Source organism: Setaria italica, chromosome IX (genome assembly GCF_000263155.2).
Source record: "Setaria italica strain Yugu1 chromosome IX, Setaria_italica_v2.0, whole genome shotgun sequence".
Taxonomy (NCBI): domain Eukaryota; kingdom Viridiplantae; phylum Streptophyta; class Magnoliopsida; order Poales; family Poaceae; genus Setaria; species Setaria italica.
Genome location: NC_028458.1, coordinates 13,903,009 through 13,915,479, shown reverse-complemented (window position 1 = coordinate 13,915,479; position 12,471 = coordinate 13,903,009). Strand labels below are relative to the sequence as shown.

The window sequence follows — 12,471 nt, the reverse complement described above, 5'->3', positions numbered from 1 at the left end:
AAATTTATACTGGTTTAGGCAGGAATAGCCCTACATCCAGTGTGGGAGGCTGCTCGTGTTACTCGTGCCAAGTTTGTAGTAGGGGTTACAAACGGGCGAGAGAGGGAAGCTGGTCCCAAGTCTCTGTGGGTGTGCACTGATGCTCGTGAGGTTGGATTGCGGGTCAAGGTCGGATCATTCCGTTCAAGAGCTATCCCTTTCTCGGACCCCCTAATCCTTCTTTTATAGCGTAAGGAGGACACAGGAGTTACAATCGAGCCAGGAGTAAAGGGAAGTAGAAAAGGTAAGAAAGGAAGGTAAAGCACAGGGAGACGGGTCGAGCCACCGGGGTTGCCGCCTTCCCTTCTGATTTCTGCGTCCTGTCAGCATGGCTACCGAGGAGGGGTGGTTGTCGTTGGGTCCCATCGATGACCAGCAGTCGGCCACTGTAGCCAAGCACGCGAGACGTGCATGGCGACCGACCACTGTAGCCGTGCGAGTTGATGATGATGACTGGCCACCGTAGCCGTGCACGTCGCGGATGACGGGCGACCTATAGCCACGCGTGCTGATCGGGGGGCGCAGCTGACACGCCCCTGCCGCCAGGCCGAGCGGGAGACTGGGCGGCACACCCTCCTTCGTTAGGCAGCATGGGCGATGAGTGCCCTATGACGAATGTCACAGGGGAGGGTTAGGACGGTGCAGCTATAGCCCTATGCAGTCATGGCAGCTCTGTGCCGCCCGAAAACTCCGGCGGGTCACGTCGAGGAATGCGGGCGCCTCTCCGTGTGTCAGAGTCGTATTCCGGACATGCACGTCCCACCGGTTGCGTTTATGGCAAGATCGGTGGGGGCCCACAAGATCTGCGCCCTCGTCTGCTGGTCCGCGCACGTCCTTGAACAAGGTGAAACTTTGTCCCGTGGGCCCGGATACGTCCGACCCTTAGCGCCCGAGGTCGGGCGAGACGGAGCCTTGTGACGAGGGGTCGGGCGCGTTCGACCCCTTGCGCCCGGTGTCGGGCGAGGCAGAGACCTGCTGCGGGGGGTTGGGCGCGTCCGACCCCTCTCGCCCAGGGGTCAGGCGAGGCAGAACTCTCTCGACTGGGATGAGGAGCGGCCTCGGGGGATCGGGCGCGTCCGACCCCGTGACCCGGGGGTCGGGCCAAGTCGGCGGAGGTCACTATTGCTGGAGGTGGGCCCGGGCCCTTATGACCGTCATTTAAGGAATATAAGGAAGTCGTTAATATTTCCCCAACAACTTTAATCTTCCTAACTGTAGTCTAAAAATACGTGATTTATCTGACGTTCTATTTGGATCAATGCCTGCCTCACAGCACTACATGCGGCAACATGTGGTTGTTGTGCGGCAATATAATTGACATGGATAATAATTGTTTGACCAAGTCTTTGCTCTCGCATGCCTGCAGTAGTAATGGACAGAGAAACCACATATCTTCCTTTTATCGGACTTGTTTGTTCATGTACCACCTTAGGAACTTGTCAGTCACGTTAGTTATTACTTGTCGTAACCACTTGATTGGTGAAACAAGCTTCAAAATACAAATTATAGAAAAACATTAGTACGATGTAATGAGTAATAAAATCAGTATTAGAGTACAAAAGGTGTAAGAACCACGCTTCGGCGTAAGTGCGGTTGTGTAATGGGTACGGGTCCATGATCGATGGGGAAGGAAGCGCTAACAGGCTATGCTGGGGGATTCGGGGAAACGACGGGACATATCATTCAACGTTGCAACGTATCGGCATTTTGTCCTATAAAATTTTATCAAATACATATCATTCACTAGTTAGATAAAAAAATACTTCATATAGTGGACTTTACGGAGTCAAGAATCCTAAAATAATAGTAGAACATTATTTTCTCAATCACTAATCTCAATGTGTCAGATGCCACCAGCTCTTTAGGATGTTCCTGTTCACCTTGGATTTCTCAACTGAAATCACATTGTTCGTGCAAATTCCAAGTCTATCGAGAGCCACCACCACTCCTCCAGTTCCAGAGAATAGTGTAAGCACATTCATGCTATGTGCATACACTGTTCCCTGGTATTAGAGGATCGGAGGTGGTACATCTATTGCCGGTCCATCTGCATCGTATTACGTGAAAAATAAACATAGTGCTTCGTATTAGATAAAGAACTTATTAGGTAGGAAAAAATAGAGTAAAATACTCTCCTCATTCTAATAACTCTATTCTTCTTATTCTAAAATACTCTCCTCATTCTAATAAACTAACAGATACTCCATTTGTAACATAAAACTCACTCTTCAAAATGCTTCATTCTTCTCATTCTAAAATACTCTCATTCTAAAAAGTTAACAAATACTCCATTTGTAACATAAAACTTAATCTAGAAAACTCTCCATTCTCCTCATCCTAGCTAACATACTCTCCATTCTAACTACAAAACATAAAACATATATAGAATACTCAACATGAGAGGAAGAATCGAGTTGCTAACCTTTTCCTCCCCTAGGTCGAGTGAAGAAGAAGCCCGAGCTCTCGGTCAAATGGTTAAGCTCGTGCTCGAGGAGGAAGAAGCATCTCATTTTATAGAGTTACCTTTAGTACCGGCTGGTGGGTCTAGCCGGTACTAAATGGTTGCATATTAGTACCGGTTGAAGATACTAGCCGGTACTAACATACATTAACATCATTTAGTACCGGCTCCACCCACCAGCCAGTATTAAATGGCTTTCTAGGAAATCTAGCTGTTGGCCACGCGGTCCACGTGCCACCATTTGGTACTGGTTAAGACTTCAAACCGGTACTGCAGGAGCTCCGGTGGTACTGTGGGTGATGAAACGAAGTACTAACGTGTTGGACAAATACTCAGTTTTCCAGTAGTAGCGCCAGCATGTTCCGAGCAATTAGGAACGGATCGTCGTTGGGTCGTTGCTGCAGCGTCAACGGCAGCTGGCCTGCCTGGCGCCGGACGGACTCAAACAAATATTTAGAAGACCCATGCGTATGCTGGCTTCGATTCGTTCAACTGTTCAAGCGTGGATAAGGTTTTGTGGCTCTCTGAAGCCATGGAGAACACACGGGCGCTTTCAGTACGTTAGGCTTTCATAAACACGCAGGCCACGCTGCTTCTGCTGCACACATACCGTCGTAGGCTTTGATGGTTTTGTTTACTGTTCTATACGGAGTGCATACTAGTAGGAGTAGTTTTTCTCTTAATTTCTATTTGGACTGTAACAAAGACAGGCCATTAGTGCGACAGAGATGCCATTGCGACTTCTCGATATACGCTTATGCGCTAGAAAAAAAATACGGGGTTACATAAAACAAATGGAATTATAGAAAGCTGTCGCCGCCCTTTCAAAAAAACATTATGGAGAGATCAAGGGCGGACTCTAGAACAGGAGAAAAGGTGTAGTTTTACGCGGACTAACACCCGCCTCAGTTCATGCCTGGTGTTCATCGTATCAAACTTGTTTCTTCAGTGTCTGGTCATTTTGGAAACGAAAATAAGCGAGCACGACTCGTATCATGTGTTCAGTTTCCCTGTAGACACTAGCATATATTCTCTGTTTGGCAGTTCTGAACTGATCTTCGTTCTCTCCACAGCGATACTATACCCTATAGAAAATTCCGACGTCGTCTGGAAAACTGATCTTTGCAAGCGGTGCCAATGTCTTGTCGATTGGTCAAAGATCCGCGCGCCATGTTGCTGTGTGTGTGAAATGGAAGCGAAGGGTTAACCTATAATTACACTTGACCCAACACCAGTTGACCGAGCAAAGTGCGTGGCAGTGGAACAGGAATCCTTCGCCGGGTTAGGGAAAAAAAAAAAGGGAGCAGGTCGTGTGTGGAGAGGCGATGGAGGATGGAGTCGGTCGATGGGCGATGGGGATGGCGACAGTGGGCTGGCTCGTGGCGGCCTTCAAGGGATGATTCGTGTTTCGCACCCGGCGCGCGCGTGGTGGACAGGTTCCTCTCGCATCGGGATCGGGTCCCCTAATCTTTCTTCGTTAACGCAGCAATATCATCCATCGGCTTTGAAACGACTTCGCCGAGGTGCGGTATTTGGGGGTGTCGATGCGAGAGGCCGCGAGCTGGGGCAGGGATGATGCACGGGCCCCTGGACAGAGGCCGCAAACGCTAATCGGTTGTGCAAGCCCAAGTGTTATAACGGTTACAGAGAATGAGAGAAAGCGCCCTCATTTGGACTGGGCTCAAAAGCAAAGAAAAAAAACTTTTCCCCTGGGCTTTACCCATATATTGTTGATAAGTTTTGGGCTTCCTTTCCCATTCATCATCTTTGTGAAACGGCCAGCCTACTAGCAGGACTGTTTTTGTAAGGAAGAATCTGAAGAAGTGCGACTGCATCCTCAAACTCTCCTCTGAACAAAATCCGCTCATACAATCTTCTAACACCTCTTTATCAAAAAAAAAAAAAACTTATAACAGCTCCTATTACTACTGCAGACCCCAAAAGTATTACAAGCAATCTAGCCATCTAGGTTGTTTGTGAGATCACGAGGAGCCCGATTGCTGTTTTTAAATATAATCAAGACATTTACTTCATTTCCAGACCGGTTATTAGCATTCCAAACGCATAAATTTCAAATGAATTTCACAAAAAATTCCAGCCGAACTGTCTCTATGGCTATGGGTACGCGACTTGTGTGTTGTGTTGACTTGTCAGAGGAAAAATGAATCGATTCCTATGCCAACTCAAAGCAAGTTCTGAGTGGGCTCCCACGGATAGGACGCTTTACTCACCTGCGACTTCAGTGCGCGTTTGCGAAGCACCTTTTGTACTTGCGTTCATTTGTTAACTGTCCTGAACGCCATAAAAAGTGCGCCGTACAAGTGTCCGGAAAAAGCAGGGCATAATAGTTTCTGCTGCCCCTTTTGCGTTAAGATAGCTTTGCTCTACCATATGATAGGAACATGCTGGCAAACCACAACATCATCTCAGGCATTAAGATGATCACATGGCCTCAACGATTTCACCAAAATCGCAGCCCCATAGCACCAGCAACCCAAGTTGACCCATTGCAGCATGCAGCATGGGCGCCAGCTGTACAATGCCCATTCATAGCCAACAACGAACAATGTACCAGAACCAAGAGGCAAAACATGACCTTTCTTCTACAACTCCATTTTGAGCTATCACTTTCAGTTTCTTTTTTCTTTTTCCCCCCTCTCTCTACAAGCATTCTACAATAAGCTAAGCCACCAAAAGGAGACAAAAACACCAGCATCCCTCCAACTCCCCATGAACAAAACCAATGGAACCAATTCAGGCAACTACCAGGGCAGCAAAAGAATCAATTGTGCCGCCTCGCATTGCCGCTTCGCATAGTCAATCCATGCAAAAACTTGGTGTACCCTAGAAAGCTAAGCTTGCCATCCGACGGTCTAATCCAGTCACGAACGATGGAATACGCCGCTGAGGAAAGATTCATCTCCTGTAAGCGAGAGGTGGGAGGTAACTTGATTAGGATCTACGTGAGACCGAAGGTTCAATTCATCAATCCATTCAGTATAATTCGATCACATACCTGAGCTAGCTCCTCAATTGTGATAGCACGGTTGCCTTCCTGCTCAAAGTACTCAAATGCAGTACTGGCAATTTCTTCCCACCGTGACACAGCCTCTAGCTGGTAAGGGCTGATTGTAGCTGCTCGGAACTCCTCAAAGTCCATTCTCCTATATGCGAGTGGCTCCAGCTGAAGGTGATTACACGCATAAAATGAAACACTGAACCATATATGGCACATACATCCAAAATGAGGAGGAAATAAGGTTGGCTATAAATTCCGTATTTCATACCGCATTTAAGATCTCAAGCGTTCTGGATTCCTTCATAGCATCTGTAGAGTTCTGTAAAAGAGCCTGCATAATTAAAGGGGTGAAAAGGAAAAGTTGAGTACAGTGTCCTAAAAATGGAAAAACTTCAACATACCATAATACATGTCTAAAAATAGAATATTAATAGGCCATCTCAACTTTTCCTATTCGTATTCTATTTTTAGACATACCATAATACTTAATTGTTATTTGTGAGCACTTACCATCCTGAAGTTGTCGATACAAATTCGACCATCTCTGCTGTTTGGCTCTAACAAGTTGTATTGTGCTCTGATGTAGATAAGCTCATCTTCTGTTACTGCTCTTGACAAAGCCTGTCAAACGAACGAGGCAAATAAAATTAACACGACCGCAAATTGGATAATGTGATTTCAGCAAGACCAATGCAACAAAGAGAGGTATCAATAACGCATATAAACGTATCTCTTCAGCTCCACAGCTCCCTTCGTTGTGTCTATTATTCCTAACCAGCTAGTTTTGCAAGGTAGAACGTTTAAATGCATGCCATGTAAAAACACTACTGTAAGCAACTAAGTGATATTCAAGAAAATTGTGTTTTCACTAAATCAACAAGAAATTATAGTTAAATGCGCAGAGGAATTAAAATATTAACCTTCAGTGCTGCCCGTTTGAGTGGCGTCGAACGAAGATATGCCTTGACCAACTTGAATACTAGCATATCCAGAGGTATTTGTCGGTGCTCATCTCGCAACCAGGGGTGAGCTGCAACATGCAAACAACAGCACGACACATAAGAAAACTACTGACACCCAAAATTTCAAAAAATAAAGTTAATGTACGAAGTGGGGAAAAATGTCAGTGAGAGTACTTACAGAGTGCCTGGGCAGCAGTCATTCTTTTTCTGTAGTCCTTGTTAAGAAGTCTTTTGACAAAATCTTTAGCTTCAGGAGATACTGATTGCCATGGTGTGTCATCAAAATTAGGGTCAGCTCGCAGCACTGAGCGGAAAATCCCTGATTCAGTTCGTGCCCAGAATGGTCTGCTACCACAAAGTAATATATAAGTGATAACACCAATACTCCACATGTCTGCTTCTGTACTATATGACCTATGCAAGACTTCTGGAGCAACATAGTATGCACTGCCAACAATATCATTAAGCCTTTCATCTGTAGAAGGGGGAAAAGCATCAGGCTTCCGAACACATTGTGGGTAAAGATCATAACGTATTTCATGTCAATGGTTTTAACATATTTGTAAAACAGAAGCCCATTACAACTGGATGATCCTTGTGTGGAGGTAATACCTGGTCTTATAAAATCTGAGAGGCCAAAATCAATTATCTTCATAGGAGAATGCTCATCCTTAGTGCTGAATAGAAAATTCTGTTTGAAGACATCCAAAGGTGGAATTATCAGAAGGAATGGATCAACATGATAAATCATATTCTGTTTACACACTCAACATAAAGTCTACAGACCTCTGGCTTCAGATCACGGTGAACAACACCCTGAAGATGGCAAAAAGCAACAACATTTAATATCTGGTCAACAATAATTTTTGCATCCCCTTCATTGTATCTTCCACCCCTTCAAAAAGAAGACAGACAGAACTGTAACAAAGCCACATTTGTGGTGTTCACGAAGTTTTTCCCAAGAAAATGTAATACCTTGACAAGATTCTGTCCAACAATTCTCCACCTTCACAAAGCCTGATCAATACAGGTGAAGAAAACATCAGTTATCATGTAAATTCCCACTAAACTTGCTAGAAAGAAAAGTATATCTAATGTTATGTGCTGCAAGACATCAACCCTAAGGCTGGCAATGTGACTTTGAGCATAGCCGTACATACTGTTTTAAGATAAACAGCACATTCAATATTCACAGTTTTTACATTTACTTGATCAATGATATGCAAAGGCAAGGGGAGAAACATACTCCATGATTATGTAGACATTAAGGGCATCCTCACAAGCATCATAAAACTTGACAAGATTGGAATGTCCAGATAATGCCTTCAAAATTTTCACCTCTCTACGCACATCCTCAATAGATATTGCTGTTGTCATCTGCGAGACAAGATCAAAAGGTTGAGATCATGTTTATAAACAAAAATGTGAGATATGAAATCACAACACAGAGGTATTCTCCCCCCACCCCCCCCCACCCCCCGCGCGCGCGGTGTAATGAGCTAGGAAAGTGATTCCTTAATGATGGGCCATCTAAGAGGTATTAATCTTAATTGAAAGAATCATTTGAGCAGCACTTAGCTTTTAGCATCAAAAGATTTACACCATGTAACTGCATATGCGGGAACAAGGAATAAAATTGCATGCTATGCAAACAAAGAACCATACGAAGGGAAAAAAACGGATTAGACTCAATAAATACATCTAGTGCTCACGTAATTTAGGTAGCAGTCGAGGAACTTATAACACAGCCAAAATAGTGAATAATTAATTGAAGTCGTAACGGTCACAAAAAACGACAATATACATGCATGAGAAAATCAATGCCGCCATGCACGTATACGCACATAGAGTTTTGTCGTGCCACCTATTGTATACTAGGTTTTCTCGACGACTTGCTGCAATAAAAACCAAAATATGTCTGATTCAACAATCTGAGTTTCTGCAAGGACAATCTCAGTAGAAAGATGTTCTCAGCATCAACATGTTTTCAGCTTTGGTACCAAAGATCTAAAAGATATTCCTTCATTCCTAACTCGTTTTGCTCTCCTCTACTTCTGGCCATATCATGAAAATGCTGCAAATTGGATTGAGGGATTCCTGAACTCATGACAGTCAACTGCAAAATCTTGGAGATGTCAATGCTATCCGAGGTCTTACAAAGAACTCAGTTACTTCCAAGCTAGTGATCTACCATTGCATAAACTGCTATACCATGATAGCTTAAAGAAAGAACATGAAAATAAGAAACAGGTGGCAGATGGATGAACAGTTAAGCACTCTGATCACAAGAACAGACAAAGCATTAAATGCAGCATTGCTGAAACAAGATCTCAACAATGTACTTCTAACCCAGCAGGAAATGCCAATGCCAATACGATCCCAAAAACCCTGATCACCGTGTAAGGCAGCCAAGAAACGAATGATGAACTTATGATTGCAACCACTGTGCTAGTGGCTTTGCAGAGTTACTGAATTCTTGTTGCGAACCTAACAACCAATCCATGATCTACTAGATGACAGCAAAAAGGATCACCACGGGATGACAATTCTTTTCCCTAAATAGTCGGTTCGTGATCCACGGCAGGAGCCAAGCCGATTGAAACTCGAAAGATTGTGCGTTGAGTAAAAGAGGAGTGCGAGATCACGGATGGCGAGACCTTTGCTTTGGAGATGACCTTGACAGCGAGGACCTGGCCTCTCATGTCTCCCTTGCGGGCGCGCGCGAGGCAGGTGTGACCGAAGTGGCCGCGCCCCACCTCCTTCCCCAGCTCGTACTTGGCGGCGAAGTGGCGGTCGTAGCCGAAGCTCTTGTCGAGCTCCCGCTCCACCTCCCCGGCGCCGCTGGCGCCGGCCCCGTGCTCCGGGATCGGGACCTCGACCGGTGGCTTGGGCGCCTGCGACGCGGAGGCCGGCGACCGCTGGCCGAGGCGGCGCACCAGGGACGCCTTGATGTGCTTGGCCGGGGACGGCGGCGGGAACGGGCGGCGGAAGAAGCGGCGCGGCGTGGACGCCGAGGTCGCCGGCGACGGCGCGATGCCGTCGGGGAGCCCGAGCGGGCTCCCCGCCCAGGGGCTGCCCGCCGCCGACGACCGCGCCGGCGTCGCCCCCGCCCTGCCCCCGCGCGGCGTCCCCGCCGGCGACGGCCGCCCGCTCCGCCTCCCGCCCCCTCTCCCTCCTCCTCCCCCTACCTCCGCCGCATCCTCCGCCGCGCCCGCCGCCGAGACCGTGATGGTGGTCGCCCCCACGCCGCCGCCGCCGCCGTCCGCGTCGACGCCGTGCACGTTCCTCGCGTAGCACTGCCCCATGGCCGCCCGGTCCCGGCGATCGCCGGAGCTCGCGCACGGGAATGCGGGGTCCGGGAGCGGGGGCGCCGAGATTTATAGCTCCGCGAGCGGGCGAGGAGAGGGGAACGGGGGCCGGGTGAGAGTGGCAAGTATTAATGCAGTGGGAGGAGGAGGGAGGGGGACGACGAAATGGAAGGGAGGGTGGCTGGTGTGACGAAACGAAACGAAACGGGAAGAAAAAAAAAATGCAGCGGCAGTAAACGAAATGGAATAGTAACGGAAGGCGCTGAGGGTGACGGAGTGCACCCTGGCCTGCGGCTGCGTCTGCGTGTGTTGGGCTACGGGGCCCGGGGGGGCCTGCGGGGAGATAGAAGGGAGGCGGGGGCAAATGGGTTTTGTAGGCGAGAGATGTAGGTGAATGACGCGTGGGGTCATTTTTGGTTGAGCGGAAACGGGTCCGGATGGCGGTGGCCGAGTGGCTGGACGTTTTGGTGCAAGTGGTATTTGCCAGGTTTTGCTACGGTGGAAATTTGAATTTGGCCGTAGAGATATGGACAAATGGTATAGCACAAGCATATGGTTTTTCGTTCGAGAGGGAGAATGGGAGAGGCAATGTACATTAAGCCTTTTTTTCCAAATTCTATAGACCAAATAGCAATATCAGTGTAGTGGATATGTGTGGTAGTGGTTTACTTTTGTTTGTAGTAGAGTTCCACTTTATCGTTTTGCTGAAACATTGGTACATTACTTCAATAGTTCAAACATGTGTGTTGGTTAACGACGGTCCTGATCTCTTATTTTGTCGGATCGATACCGACAAGTCTTTATTTTTTTTCTACATTGGTCATTGCATATTAATGTTACCTCTTCGATCATGCTAGCATTTCCAATTATTGGCACCATAATTTAAAGATCTCTAACTTCACATTTTATTTGATATCCGTACCTCTTCACCAGCCCTAACGGAGTGGCTAATAACACCATGATGTTTATGAATATGTGTAATAATCCAATGGCGTCCCATAGTATGGCCTACACTAAGGTTACACACGTTCATTAACAAGTACGTGATTTTTTTCATCCAGGGAAGAATTTCGGTCCCCATGAAGATTGCCATGATTTCTGGTTAGGTTTGTGCGCTAACTTTTAACTTCTATACTACCATCAGTTTCGCAATTTTCACCACGAGAAGAAACACAACTGGATCATTGCGAGTGATCATGGGTCATTCATCTCGGCGCGATCAGCACAGCGTCGTCCGTCCGTAAACTTACATGGTAGAGTGGCCCACATCGGTGCCTGGCCCAGATGTCATTGCCCCGCTGTCCTGTAGTAGGACTAGGAGGGAGGGTAGTCATGGCCTCCAACTTCTTGTCGTCCTCTCACTGGAGCACAGGGCATCCCCACACGGAATGCCATGTGACCATTTCTACTCCGCAATACCCCCTGTTTTTCTTGAGAAAAAATAATTCAGAAATACGCGAGATACATGAGTATACGTGTATCCCACTGAATTATATATTCAGAAACGTTTGTAAGCTCCCCATCCATGCATATCTCTAACTATATCAATTCAGGAAATCTGCAAGATCATGATAATTAATTATTCCACTTTATTGCCGAGATATCTCTCTAGATATCCAGTACGTTCATACATACATACATACATATAAATACCCGTGATATTCTTTTTCAGGATTTCTGTTCTCATTTAATATTTTCCAGGCCTGCGAGATTTCGATAGGAATTCGGTTCCGTTCCGCCGCATTGATGCTTGCTTGAAACCGTCCATGCTCGTCCGGAGACAGGGCGCATGGTGGTGGGCCCTCTCTCTCTCTCTCTCGCCGCAGTAGCGTCTCTTGCAAGTCTTTCTTCCGTGCTGCTACTTGCCCTGGAACCTTTCTAAAGGCTTGCATCACCGAGAAGGAAGCAGGAGATGACTGCTACTGGCTGACTGTTCCTTACCGGGTAACCCCTCCGGCCAAATCCTGATGACCGGTTGCCGACTGGATGAATGAATCTGGAACGGTGTGATGCCCCGGTTAATCTAGTGTTTGGTCGGTGTGTTATTTGCGTCCTAGTCTGGCAGTCTCTCTAGACTTGACTGTTACTACGATACTGTACGATTTGATCACACTAACAGGACACGTCTATTTTTCAAGGTGCTTTCCTAAGCACAGGTTTTTTCTTTTAACTCTCCTCCCTTTTCGTCCACAAAATTTACGGACCTCAAATTTTTTGAAAAACTTAAGTATGAGAGAAAAAGACGCTTATACCCTTAATCAAGCACATTGGTCGCAGTGTTCGGTAGAATCCTATATATTCAGAAATTTATATTTCATAAATAACGTTGCTAAATCCTATTTATTCCAGTGCGGTAGGTCATAAGTCCTCGTTTATGGATAAATTTTGAAACCAGAAATCCTTACATTTGTGGACGGAGGGAATATTAAACAGGCATCCAAACAAGTTCACTGATTATAAAAATCCACTGACATAAAAAATGGGATAAATAAAACAAGTAAAGAAAAAACTCAGCAAGTTATAGATAGGTACTAGCAGTAGCAAACTGGATTACGAGAGGCTATAATTTATTTGCAAATCTAAAAAACAAGAAATGACGAGGAACGCATCTGCAGGTAACCAACCGCCACTTGCTGCTTTGACCTACTGCACGCATGCATGCGCGATGCATCTCGCCCGTCT

The 12,471-nt window shown here is 46.4% G+C and overlaps 1 protein-coding gene across 1 annotated transcript; it reads right to left on the bottom strand.

The window, feature by feature from the left end:
* Positions 1–4,999: 4,999 nt before the first annotated feature.
* LOC101772412 (CDPK-related kinase 3) lies at positions 5,000–9,960 on the bottom strand. Its single transcript, XM_004982575.4, has 11 exons — positions 9,139–9,960; positions 7,728–7,858; positions 7,457–7,498; positions 7,268–7,376; positions 7,094–7,172; positions 6,660–6,956; positions 6,440–6,549; positions 6,030–6,140; positions 5,788–5,850; positions 5,517–5,684; positions 5,000–5,423 (listed from the first exon to the last, which is right to left on the bottom strand). Exons 1-11 carry the CDS (start codon positions 9,784–9,786, stop codon positions 5,283–5,285), a joined length of 1,899 nt encoding a protein of 632 aa, XP_004982632.1. The 5' UTR covers positions 9,787–9,960; the 3' UTR covers positions 5,000–5,282.
* Between the last annotated feature and the right edge of the window lie 2,511 nt (positions 9,961–12,471).